Source organism: Bubalus bubalis, chromosome 9 (assembly GCF_019923935.1).
Source record: "Bubalus bubalis isolate 160015118507 breed Murrah chromosome 9, NDDB_SH_1, whole genome shotgun sequence".
Classification (NCBI taxonomy): Eukaryota; Metazoa; Chordata; class Mammalia; order Artiodactyla; family Bovidae; genus Bubalus; species Bubalus bubalis.
The window spans coordinates 73,014,810-73,027,062 of record NC_059165.1 but is presented as its reverse complement, the minus strand read 5'-3'; the positions used below and the strand labels follow the sequence as shown (position 1 = coordinate 73,027,062).

At 52.5% G+C, this 12,253-nt stretch overlaps 1 protein-coding gene and 1 long non-coding RNA gene across 3 annotated transcripts; one reads left to right on the top strand and one right to left on the bottom strand.

Annotated features, from left to right (window-relative positions):
* The first annotated feature begins 7,435 nt into the window (after window positions 1-7,435).
* On the top strand, window positions 7,436-11,100 carry EIF4E1B (eukaryotic translation initiation factor 4E family member 1B). 2 transcript variants are annotated; one of them, XM_044947781.1, is made up of 7 exons: window positions 7,436-7,591; window positions 7,668-7,816; window positions 8,117-8,212; window positions 8,818-8,881; window positions 9,584-9,697; window positions 9,841-9,980; window positions 10,339-11,100. In XM_044947781.1, the coding sequence occupies exons 1-7, from the start codon at window positions 7,574-7,576 to the stop codon at window positions 10,451-10,453; spliced, it is 696 nt and encodes a 231-aa protein (XP_044803716.1). In that variant the 5' UTR covers window positions 7,436-7,573; the 3' UTR covers window positions 10,454-11,100. The 2 variants fall into 2 exon arrangements, with proteins under 2 accessions (XP_044803716.1, XP_044803717.1); XM_044947782.1 differs by lacking the exon at window positions 9,841-9,980.
* A 1-nt stretch (window position 11,101) lies between these two features.
* On the bottom strand, window positions 11,102-12,121 carry LOC123335097. Its single transcript, XR_006553417.1, has 2 exons — window positions 11,829-12,121; window positions 11,102-11,370 (listed from the first exon to the last, which is right to left on the bottom strand). It is a non-coding gene; the product is annotated as an uncharacterized LOC123335097 (long non-coding RNA).
* Window positions 12,122-12,253: the final 132 nt, after the last annotated feature.

Sequence of the window (12,253 nt, the reverse complement as noted above, 5' to 3'; positions counted from 1 at the left end):
GAGGGTCGGAACAGAATGCTGAGTCACTGCAAACTTCCTGAGTGGCCAGGGGCAGAGGAGCCCAGGGAAAGGCTGAGAAGAAGCAGCACAGAGAGGAGGAGAAGCTGGAGAGTGCGGTGGCAGGGAAACCAAGGGGATTAGAGGACAGGTGGACAAATGTTAAAGAGAAGCCAAAACAACAAGTAATAAAGAATCCTCAGATAGGCAGCAAATGGGCTGTGGAGGAGTTTAACAGGAGCATCAGGAAAAGACTCATTGGAAAAGACCCTGATGCTGGGAAAGACTGAAGGCAGGAGGAGAAGGGGATGACCGAGGATGAGATGGTCGGATGGTATCACTGACTCAGTGGACATGTGTTTGAGCAAACTCCAGGAGATAGTGAAGGACTGGGAAGCCTGGCGTGCTGCAGTCCATGGGGTCACAAAGAGTCAGACACAACTAAGTGACTGAACAACAGCAGGAGGCATCGTGAGTCCAGGAGAGAGGAAGTAGGCAGGGAAAACCTCCAGGAGAAAGTGACATTAAACCTGGGTTTTGAAAAATGAGAAGGACCTTACAATGTGATGGTGAACTTTCCCAGCAGGGGATCCGGCAGGTGGAAAAATCCAGAGTGTAGAGGGAATAGAAAATGGATTAAATTCTGAATCAGGTAGGAAGTTCATTTGGCTGCTCATCAGAAGCTTAGCAAAGCAGGTATTTATTCTTTCACTTAAAGAGGTCATGCAGTAGGCAGTCCATAGTTGGTGTGATGACTTCATAATCATCAGAGACCCAGAATCCTATCTTCCTATTCGATTATTCTTAGTACCTGGATTCCGCTTTCAAGGCCACTTCATGGCCTAAGATGGCTGCTGCAGCTCCATCCCTCATGTCCATGCAGAAAGCAGGAGGAAGGGAAGTAGGGTAAAAAGAACACCTGCCAGTTTTCTGTCTTTTTCTTAAGGAATTTTCCTGGAAGCCAACAATTCCTGCCTACTTGTCATTGGCTACACCTAACTGCAGGGACGTTAGAAAAGTTTGGCGATCTCTCTGGGCTTATGACTTCCTTGAATCAAAGTATGAAAAGGGAAGAATAATTATTGAGTGAGCCACTAGCCCCTCTGCCCTGCAAAAGGTTTTTGCCTCCAATTTTTTTTATTTTTGAAAACCTCAAGCCTAGAAAAAAGTTCCAAACATAACGTGAAGTTGCTCAGTCATGTCCAACTCTTTGTGACCCCATGGACTGTAGCCTGCTAGGTTCCTCTGTCCATGGGGTTTCCCAGGCAAGAACACTGGAGTGAGTTGCCATTTCCTTCTCCAGGGGATCTTCCCGAACCAGGGATCGAACCCAGGTCTCATGCACTGCAGGCAGACGCTTTACTGTCTGAGCCACCAGGGAACCCAAACATAATACAATGAACAAAACCTTTAGAAAAGTCATAATATTAGCACAATGAATTCCCAGATATCCTCACCTAGGTTCACCAGTTGTTAACATTTGCTGCATCTTTCCTTCTCTATCTGCATATGGGCTGTCTCCAGAAGAAGGTGGCATGGTTACTGGGTCACCGCTTCCCAGCACGCTGGACTCTTTACCCGATGTCACATGGTTGACCCTCCTTTAGGGCATAGATGGCAGAGTCCAGACCCCTGGGTCTCTTTCTGGCCAGACCCTAAACCCGTGAGTTCTCAGGGCCGTCTCTTTGTTTCTGTTCTCTCTCTGACCTGGAAAATAGGCCCTGCTATTCCTCTTTTCTTTCCCCTTCTTAAGAATGTACTAAGAAGCTTCTGGAGAGGGAAGCCTGGGAGAGTGTGGGGAAGGGGATGGGAGAAAAATCCCAACTGGAGCAGCAGGGGTTCTCGTAAGAGAGTCCCAGGATCCTAGTTTCTGCTTGGGTTTCTATAAAAATCCAGATGTGCTTTTATAACTCTGCATGTGGGGCCTAACCATGTGACTGGACATTTAGCAACATTCCTGCTGTCCAGGCCTCAGGATGGGGAGGAAGGCAGGCAGGCAGGATGGGGGGCCTAAGATCAGGCAGGGGAGGTGGGTAATACTGATTGAACACCTGTGTGCCATGCACTATATCCGTTATATCAATAAGTCCTAAAGTCAATCCTTTAAAGCAGGCATTTACATTCCCACTTAACAGATGAAAGACCCAATACCCAGAGAGGGAAAGTAACTGGTCCTTGGCATCTAGTCTTTTCAGCCGGTCTTTCCTGAGTGTCTACTGTGTGTGAGGTACTGTTCTAGGTACTGGAGACTCAGCAGAAAGCAAGACACATGAAGTTCTTGCTCTTCTAGAGCTTACCATTCAAGAAGGAGAAGGCAGATAATTAACAAATGACTAGTGATCAAATAAGATCCCTTAGACTGTGTTGCTGCTGCTGCTGCTGCTAAGTCGCTTCAGTTGTGTCCGACTCTGTGCGACCCCATAGACGGCAACCCACCAGGCTCCCCCGTCCCTGGGATTCTCCAGGCAAGAACACTGGAGTGGGTTGCCATTTCCTTCTCCAATGCATGAAAGTGAAAAGTGAAAGTGAAGTCGCTCAGTTAGACTGTGTTACTTTTGTCAAAATCAGTGACACTTACCTCGCTAAGTCTAATGTTAGTTCTCCCTTGTCGCTCTGACTTCTGAGTACTTGCCATGAGCCAGGCCCTGCCCTAGGAACTGCAGAACAGAGTCGTGAGTAAAAGAGGCCCTGGGGACCTGATGTTCTAGCACGAGAAGGCAGATGATGAGTAAAATAAATAAGTAGAATATAGGGTGTGTCAGGAGGTGCAAGTGCTTGGAGAGAAAGCAAAGAAGATAAAGAGCATGGGAATGCTGCAGTGGGGGATGAGCGCTTGACCAGTTAAATGCATTGGCAGGGAAGGACTGGCTTGAGGTAGGAATTGAGAAAGCAGCCAGTGTAAAGTCCTAGGTCAGGTGTGGGTCTGGCATGTTTGAAGACCTGCAAGGCAGCCAGTGTGGCTGTAGGGGTGGAGAGTCATGGGGAGGGGGTGCTGAGAGCTGGTGGGGCCTTACAGACCTTTGGACTGTGAGCACAGGAGTGATGTAATTTCACTTTCCTTTTTAAGGTTCACTGTGTAGACAGTCTCTCAGTCATGTCTGACTCTTTGCAACCCCATGGACATCTCCAGGCCAGAATACTGAAGTGGGTAGTCTTTTCCTTCTCCAGGGGATCTTCCCAACCCAGGGATCAAACTCAGGTCTCCTGCATTGCAGGCGGATTCTTTACCAGCTGAACCACAAGGGAAGCCCAGAAATACTGGAGTGGGTAGCCTATCCCTTCTCCAGCGGATCTTCCCAACCCAGGACTTGAACCAGGGTCTCCTGTATTGCAGGTGGATTCTTTCCCAACTGAACTGTCAGGGAAGCTGAGAGAAATATCAATAACCCCAGGTATGCAGATGACACCACCCTTATGGCAGAAAGCGAAGAAGAACTAAACAGCCTCTTGATGAAAGTAAAAGAGGAGAGTGAAGAAGCTGGCTTAAAATTCAACATTCATAAAACTAAGATCATGGAATCTGGTCCCATCACTTCATGGCAAATAGATGGGGAAACAGTGAGAGACTTTATTTTTCTGGGCTCCAAAATCACTGCAGATGGTGACTGCAGCCATGAAATTAAAAGACGCTTGCTCCTTGGAAGAAAAGCTATGACCAACATAGACAGCACATTAAAAAGCAGAGACATTGCCGACAAAGGTCCATCTAGTCAAAGCTATGGTTTTTCCAGTAGTCATGTATGGATGTGAGAGTTGGACTATAAAGAAAGCTGAGCGCCAAAGAATTGATACTTTTGAACTGTGGAGTTGGAGAAGACTCTTGAGAGTCCCTTGGACAGCAAAGAGATCCAACCAGTCAATCCTAAAGGAAATCAGTCCTGAATATTCATTGGAAGGACTGATGCTGAAACTGAAACTCCAATACTTTGGCCACCTGATGCGAAGAACTGACTCATTGGAAAAGAACCTGAGGCTGGTAAAGATTGAAGGCAGGGGGAGAAGGGGATGACAGAGGATGAGATGGTTGGATGGCATCACTGACTCAATGGACATGAGTTTGAGTAAACTCCGGTGAGGGACAGGGAGGCCTGGCGTGCTGTAGTCCATGGTGTCGCAGAGTCGGACACAACTGAGTGACTGAACTGAACTGTGTAGACAGTAGATTGTTCTTGGGCCACGGTGGAAGCTGGGGCCAGTATGCATACCATTGCCATAGTACAGGGAAGATGACAGTCCATTTGGACTAGGGTGTGGCAATGGAGATGGAGAGAAGTGGCTGAATCCTGGATATTTGTAGGTAGAGCTGAATATGGAATGTGCTGATGGGTTAGAAAGAGATGAGTCAGGACCAGTCCAGGATTTTTGGCTGAGCAGGTGGAAGGATGGAGAAGACTACGGGAGGAGAAGGTTGGGGGACAGGGGAAAGCCAGGAATTCAGCTTTGAATGCAGTAGGTGTGAGACAGGTGCATGTAAGATATCCAGGTGGAGCTGTGAGCAGGCAGTTGGATGCGCTCTTCAGGATTTCATGCCAGGCCACAGGTGTTCTGTACATGTGACATCCCATGCCCATGACTGAATGGGATCATGAAATGGCAAGCGTTGACAGAGCAGAGCTGAAGTCCAAGGGCTCAGTCCTGGGAACTTCCAAGGCAAAGAGAAATTTTGTTCACACCTGTGTTCCTCAGTGCCTAAAACAGTGCCTTGGACATGGACCCTGGGACGCTAACAGAATACAGTGGTGGTGAAGCTGTGCCAGGTTTCAGGCTGGTGCCTTAAGAAACAGGCAGCTTCTGCCTCTCCTCTCTTGGGACACTCATCCTGGGAACCCAGCCATTGTGCCACGAGGAAGCCAAGTGGTCACATGGTGAGGCCACAAAGAGCTATCTTGGTTGACACCCCAGCTGAGGTTCCATCTGAGAGCCAGCAAAGACTGCCCCACTAGAGTGAGCAGACAGCCCCAGTCCCAGCCTGTGAGCCACTCCAGTCAACAGGGCTTTGGAGTAGAGATGGACCATCCCTATCAAGTGCTACCCAAATTGCAGATCTGTGAGCAAAATAAGTGATTATTGTGGTTTTAAGTCACTGGATTTGCGGTAGTTTATTATACAGCAACAGGAAGCCAGGCTCCATGCCCACCTCTCCAGAGCCTGTGTGTTTGTGTGTGTTAGTTGCTCAGGCATGTCTGACTGTTTGTGACACGTGGACTGTAGCCTGCCGGGCTCCTCTATCCATGGAGCTCTCCAGACAAGAAAACTGGAGTGGGTTGCCATGCCCTCCTTCAGGGGATCTTCCCTACCCAGGGATCAAACCTGGATCTCCTGCACTGCAGGCATAAACTTTACCATCTGAGCCACCAGGGAAGGCCCTCCTGAGCCTATCCACCACCAAACACCACTGAGTCTTCCTTCTAAATACCTCTGAAATCCATATTCCCTCATCTTCCCAGCTGCCCCATTCATCACCTGGACAACCATGTTTGCATCCAGATAGATCTCCTTCCATTCACTCTTAATTGAGCAGGGTATGTTTCCTACACAGCAGCCAGAGAACTTGCTAGAAAGCCCATCTGATTACCTCCCCAGCCCTTGAAGCACCCAATGGCTCTCCACTCTCCTAACATCAAGACTCACCATCCTTTCCCCTTTAGGCGTCAGCTGCAGTGGTCTTTATTCTCTTCCTCCAGTACCTCATGTTCCCTTTGCCCCAGAGCCTCTGCACATGCCGCTTCCACTCCCAGAGATACCCTTCTCCACCAGGCTCATTAACTCTTGCTCAAACATCACCTCTTCTGTGAACTGCCTCTGAGTTGGTAGTTCTCAAAATGAGGTTCCTGACCAGCTCATACAGGAACTTGTTAGAAATGCCAGTTCTCAAGCCAAGCCAGGTATTCATTTGTTTGTGCCAAGTCACTTCAGTCCTGTCTGACTCTTTGCGACCCCATGGACTGTAGCCCATCAGGCTCCTCTGTCCATGGGATTCTCCACGCAAGAATGCTGGAGTTGCCATGCCCTCCTCCAGATCTTCCTGACCCATGGATTGAACTCACATCTCTTACATATCCTGCATTGGCAGGCGGGTTCTTTACCACTAGCGCCACCTCAGAGGCAGAGTGCAGCGGTCACTATTTAGCAAGCCTTGCAGGTGATTCTGATCCATGCTCTTGAGAAGTGCTGCTCTAGAGCCCCCAGTTCAGGTCACGGACTTGGTCTTCTCCCATCTGTGAATCCGTTTCCTTCAGAGGCTTGCGTTTGCTGTGACACAGGTCTTTGTGAGATGACCTGGTGTCTGCCCCCCTGATAGACCAGAGCACAAGGGCCACTCATCTGCTCCTCAGTGCCTCCCAGCACCCAGCCCCCTCACAGGCCTGGCAGCACCAGCTGGAGCTTAGAGATGCGGGTTGAACAGATATTAACTGTCACCCATGGCTCTCCTGTGTGTGGCAGAGGGGAAGACACTGGTCTGTTACAGAGCTGGGCCAAGGGGAGTGTGAGAAACCTTGAGAAACTTGGGGAGGTTTCAGCCCCTGCAGAAAAGGCTGCTGTTCAGAAGGCGGGGAAAGGATATCCAGCTTTCCCTCCCTCACTTCCCCAGTCCCTCCTCCACCCTGGGGAGGCCCTCAGCTGACTGCTATTGACCACTGAGCAGGCCTTGTTTTATGGACTTGTTTTATATCACTTAATACAGTAAGCTTCTGAGTTGTGTTTCATTAATGTTCCAATTTTACAGAGAGGAAGACTGAGACTCAATGAGGTTCATGTACTTGGCTGAGGTGGGGGCAAGGAGGACTTGACTCCAGCTGTGGACAGGTGCACTGGCCCTTGCCAACCATGGCCAGGTGGAGAATGCTCAGGGGATGGGAGGGAAGGAACATGAGTGCAGTGGGCACAGGGGCCATGTGGATCCGCATTTGCTCTTCCAAAAGGCAGCGCTGGCTGCAACAGATTGGGAGAAGGAGGCCCCGGTGTTGCCAAACCTAAAATCTCAAAATGTGGATTTCTAATATACAAGCTTCTTGTTTCTAAATAATCACATAAAAAAGAAAACCCACAGATGCTTCCAGAGACTAGATACATGCCTGTGTCAAATGACATTGATGGCAAAAATTGAGGGGTGAATGACAGCAGAGCCCCAAGGGAGACACCACAATGTCTGTATCGTCTCTGACCTGGCCCAGCCCTGCTCCCCTCCACCTTCTGCCATTTCTGGGTCAATCCGCTTTAAATTCAGGGTCTACCCTTGGTGGGATGTGGTTTCACTAAGGGCAAACCCCTAATACTGACCCTTGCCATCCTGTCTTAGCCCCCAAATGACCAGTGCCATGTGGGCTGAGGCTAGGTCTGCCTGGTCACAGCTGTGTCCCCAGACCCCAGCCTGCATGCAGAAGGTGCTCACTAAATGCTTGCTGATGGGAATAATAGAATAAGCCCTTCCTCCTCGGAACACCCCACGCCCACCCCCACGCTGGCTCCTCCCAGTCGCCTGCTCTGGGTGAGTGGGGCGGGGCGATGGTGGGTTTAAGGCCGGCAGCTGGAGGCCCCCTCGGATGGCTGGGTGCCTGTGGAGCCCAGGCTCAGCATGGCTGCTGCCCGCCCTGTAAGTCCACCCATCTGCCCCCTTGGGCAGCGAGGGCCGGGGCTCACCGCCCAGCTTGACTCCTCTCCTTGGTCAGGCTGAAGAGGCTGAGGATGGGATCCAAAAGTGGAAGAAAGAGAATGAGAAAGAGGAGGAGGAGGCAGCCGCGGGGCCGTGCATGGGAGAGGAGGCTCTGAGGAAGGCCCCGGAGGAGGGCAAACCGGACTTACACCCGCTGCTCAACAGGTAGGGCAGGCCCTACCTTTGGCTTTGACCTCACTTCCTCGTCTGGGAAAGGCCAGAGCTGCCCTAAGACTTGGGCCCTGCTGGCCCTTTCAGCCTTAATCCAGCTGAGATTCCGTGTTAAAGGCTCCACCAGCAGGATCACTGTCCCCATAACCTTGTGGGACCGGTGCTACAAACCCTACCTCCCTGTTGGCTCGGGAAGGAGCAGGACTTCCGGGCCAACCTATTGCTGTGGAGGTGGGGTGGGGCGGGCAGGTGGATGCACTCTTGCTTCCTCCTGCCCCCTCCCCCACCCCCCAGGTGGGCTCTGTGGTTCTTCAAGAATGACCGCAGCCGAGCCTGGCAGAACAACCTGCATCGGGTCACCAAGTTCAACACCGTGGAGGACTTCTGGGCGTGAGTGTTTGTCCCTCATGGAGGAGGCTGAGGTCAGGGGGCCTTAGCTGCGGATCTTTCCCAGACCCCACCCCTCCAGGGAGCTGCTGCCTACACCACTTTCCCAGCCCTTCTGGGGTCTTGCAGCATCTCCTGAGGGCTGGAGCTTGGTGGGCTCTGCAGGGAAGTGGCAGGGAGTTTGGGCTGGGTCACAGTCCCTGCCCCCAAGCCTTCCTGGGACTCAGGGAGAAAGCCTGGGAAGTGGGAGAAGCAAGCAGTTGACCGTGACTCTGCTGCCTTAGGCCTTGTGACCCTAGGCGAGTTCCTTCCCCTCTCTGAGCTTGTCTCAGCTACTGAGTGAGTTTCAGACTGTTTCATCTGTGGTGATCCAGTGAGGGGATCTGCAAGGTGCTTCACAAACCCTAGGGGTGGGTGAGAAGGTGGGATTTGAGTGTCTGGGTAGATGGGGATGGAAGTTTTTGGCAAGGGGCACCAGTATGAGCTAAGGCTTGGAGGCTGGAAGGTGGGTGAAAGCAGTGGGGTAAGAAGTTGAGGGATCTGAGGCCAGTTGAAACCAGGCCCTAAAAAGCTTGGCCTTTCAGCCTGGGGTGGGGGTCTCTCTCCAGGATATATAATAATATCCAGCTGGCCAGTAAGCTCTCTTCCGGCTGTGACTACGCCCTGTTCAAGGTAAGCTCGGCTTCCCCCACTCCCCGGGACACAGTGGGGCTGATTTCTTCCAAGCTTCCTCCTTCACAGGGGGTTTGACTGTGTGGTACTGAGGACAGCCTTCCTTGGAGCCAAGTATAACTTCCAGTTGAAGGACTGCTGTCCAGAAGCTGGGGCAGAGTGTCAGACCTGAGCCCCATCTTGAAGAACAGGGGAGGGGGGAACAAGGGGGAGCAACGAAGAGGGTCTAGGTTTCTGGCCTGGCTCTTTAACTTGGGGACTGCATCAGGATTGCCTGAGGACACTCGTCAATGTCCAGGCCTGTCCTTGGAGGGGCTGGGCAGTGGGGCCCTGACGTCCACGTTTGCAGATTTTCCTAGGTGACTTATGCCCAGCGAGCCTGGGATGTCTGTCCCTGGCCACACTGGGGTTGCCCCAGATACTTCCTTTAATCACCCCCATCTGAACTCTCATCTCAAGGATTTTGGTTCAGCAAAGGAGACAAACACACATCTATGCAAGGCTATGTGAGGTGACCTATATTGAGGCTTAGGGGCCCATGGGAGCCACAGGAGGGTCTGCAGGGCTGACCCTGCTTGTACTGAAGGGTGAAGACAGAAGATCTAGTCTGTGGAGGGGCTGGAGCAGGGTCTGGGGAGGTGGCCAGGCACTCCCTTCCCTTCGAACAAAGGGAGGTTGTTGATTCACCAACCTGCCTCCCAGGATGGCATTAAGCCCATGTGGGAAGACAGCAGGAATAAGCGGGGTGGCCGCTGGCTGGTCAGCCTCACCAAGCAGCAGCGCCACATTGAGCTGGACCACCTGTGGCTGGAGACAGTGAGTGGGGGGTTGGGTGGGAGGCTGGATGGGGAGGGTTCCCAAGGGAAGAGGCTGGGCTGGTGTGGTAGCAGTGGTCTCAAGGGTGGTAGGGGCAGTCTGTGCCCACCAGGAGGCCTCATCCCCCTCCTTCTTGGGTCCAGCTGCTGTGTCTCATCGGGGAGAGCTTTGGGGAGCACAGCCAGGAAGTATGTGGGGCCGTCATCAACATCCGAGCCAAGGGGGACAAGATTGCTGTGTGGACACGGGAGGCAGAGAACCAGGAGGGCGTGCTACACATTGGGTGAGGGGTATCTCTGGCACAGGCTGGGGGCTGAGCCTCTTCTAGGTGAGAAGGTGGAAGGGGAATGGCTTGGCCTGCAAGGGAGACCTCTAGAATACTCCATGCTGTCTCTCCCTTCTTTCTTCCAGAACTTGTGCAAAGGGTGTGGAGTCTAGATTTCCAACTATTTCTTGCAGATATATCTTTTTTTTTTGCATTAGTCACATTTCATGTTTCCACTCGGGTAAGACACATACAACAGGAGTAACTGTGGCTGGAACCAGGGTAGGGGCTCTGGGCACAGGACCCATGGTCCCAGGTTAACTGCAGGACCCGCTGCTGACTGCCTGTCTCCTTTCCTCTCCCACTTACCTCCCAGGCGTGTCTACAAAGAGCGCCTGGGCCTCTCCACAAAGACCATCATTGGGTACCAGGCCCACGCAGATACAGCCACCAAGAGCAACTCCTTAGCCAAGAACAAATTTGTGGTGTGAGAGGACCCTGAGCCTCTCATTGCTGTGTGTATTTATTTCTCAAGGGGGCTGGGCTGAGGGCAGGTGGCATGTTTCTCCCCTATCCTGGGGCTCAGGCCTAGGGGTGAGTAACCAACTTGAGGGCCCAGGGCAGTGGAAAGGTGGAGAAAACCTGGGCTTTTTAACCCTGGGCGGCTGGGTTGGGTACAGTGTGGTGAGGTGAGTCACTGGTGGAGGAGGTGGGATGGCAAGTGGAAAGAGAACAGGAGAGAATCCTAGGATTCAGGACTAACACCATGCCCCCCACCTTGGGGAAAGAAGTTCGGTGTTCTGAAGGCCAGTCTCTTCCATTTGGGGGAGGGGGGTTCAAGGCTGCTGACAGAGCTGGAGCTCAGGGACAGGAGTGGGGGCTCTGAGTGATCACTCTGCTTTAAAAACTTTATGGGTTGCCTCTCATCAGATTCATAGCCGTGGTGCCTATGCTTTATCAGTCAGCTGTGTGTGGGTCCCTAGAGTAGAGGGGTGGGGTTGATGAGGGCCTGGCCCAGGAGAGGTGATCAGGCCTTACTGTGGCTCTGCCAGAGGTGGATTAACCGGAAGGTGAAGCTTAAGCCCTTTTCTCTTCCTGTTCTAAACAAATACTTTAAACAAGATTTTTTTAAAATTCAGTTTTTGTTTAAAGTAATTTATTTTGGCTGTGCTGGATCTTTGTTGCTGCGTGGGTTTTTCTCTGAGAGCAGCGGGGGCTACTCTCGGGTTGCAGGGTACAGGCTTCTCACTGTGGTGGCTTCCTTGTGGAGTGTGGGCTCCAGGGCGCGCCAGCCTCAGCATTTGCAGCTCTGGGGCTGTAGAGCACAGGCTCAATAGTCGTGGTGCACGAACTTAGTTGCTCCGTGGCATGTGGGATCTTCCCAGATCAGGGATCGAACCTGGGTCTCCTGAATTGGCAGGAGGATTCTTTATCACTGAGCCAGCAGGGAAGCCCAAAATTGGAATTATTTTTAAAGAGGACTCTAAAACTCGACCCCCTAAACCTTGGTCTGCTCCAGTCTTGCCTTGAGAGGGCTCATGTGAGACCCCTTCGGTAACAAGGAGCCTGATCAAGGTAGACGCTGGTATGGGGAAGAGGGGTTAGACGGTGCGGGGCGGTGTTTCAACCACCAAAGGGGTTTGAACTGGGGGCTGCGATATATGGCCCCCCGGCAAAACTGAAGGGGCAGGGAGCAGCAGGCGCGGCCCTCACAAGACCCAGGTGTCATCCCGTCTGAGTTTGAACCAGTAGAGACAGAACTGAATTTCCGAGTGAGAAGCACTTCTGATTCGACTCCCCTGTAATAAAACGTCCTGCACGTGTGCTAAAAAACACCATCCATATAACTATTCCCTGTTCGCTCACCAACGCGGTCGTTACTCCTCTTCAGGGATGGGCACCGACTGCAAGGCCGGGGGTTGGGGTGGCGCTGGTACTGATTCTTGTGGTGTGGGGGGAACTAGGAGTCTCCCGTGCCTTCGACTTGCGGAGCAAGCATCTGAGGTGGGTCCAAGGGACGCTGCAGCAGCCAGCGTAAGGGGCGGAGTCAGGCCTAGAGGCGGGGCTCCGAGGGGGCTGAGTCGGGCAGTGGGGAGGGGCCTGGACTTGGGGTGGTGTGCCTGTATGGGGGCGAGGCCCAGAGGAGAACAGTCGGGAGGGGGCGGAGACAGACCCAGAGGCGGGGCTCCAAAGGGGACTGAGCTGGGCTGGGGGCGGAGCCTAGGGCGGGGCAGAATCAGGCATAGAGGAGGGGCTCTGAGTGGACCGAGCGGGGGTTGTTCGGGCGCCGG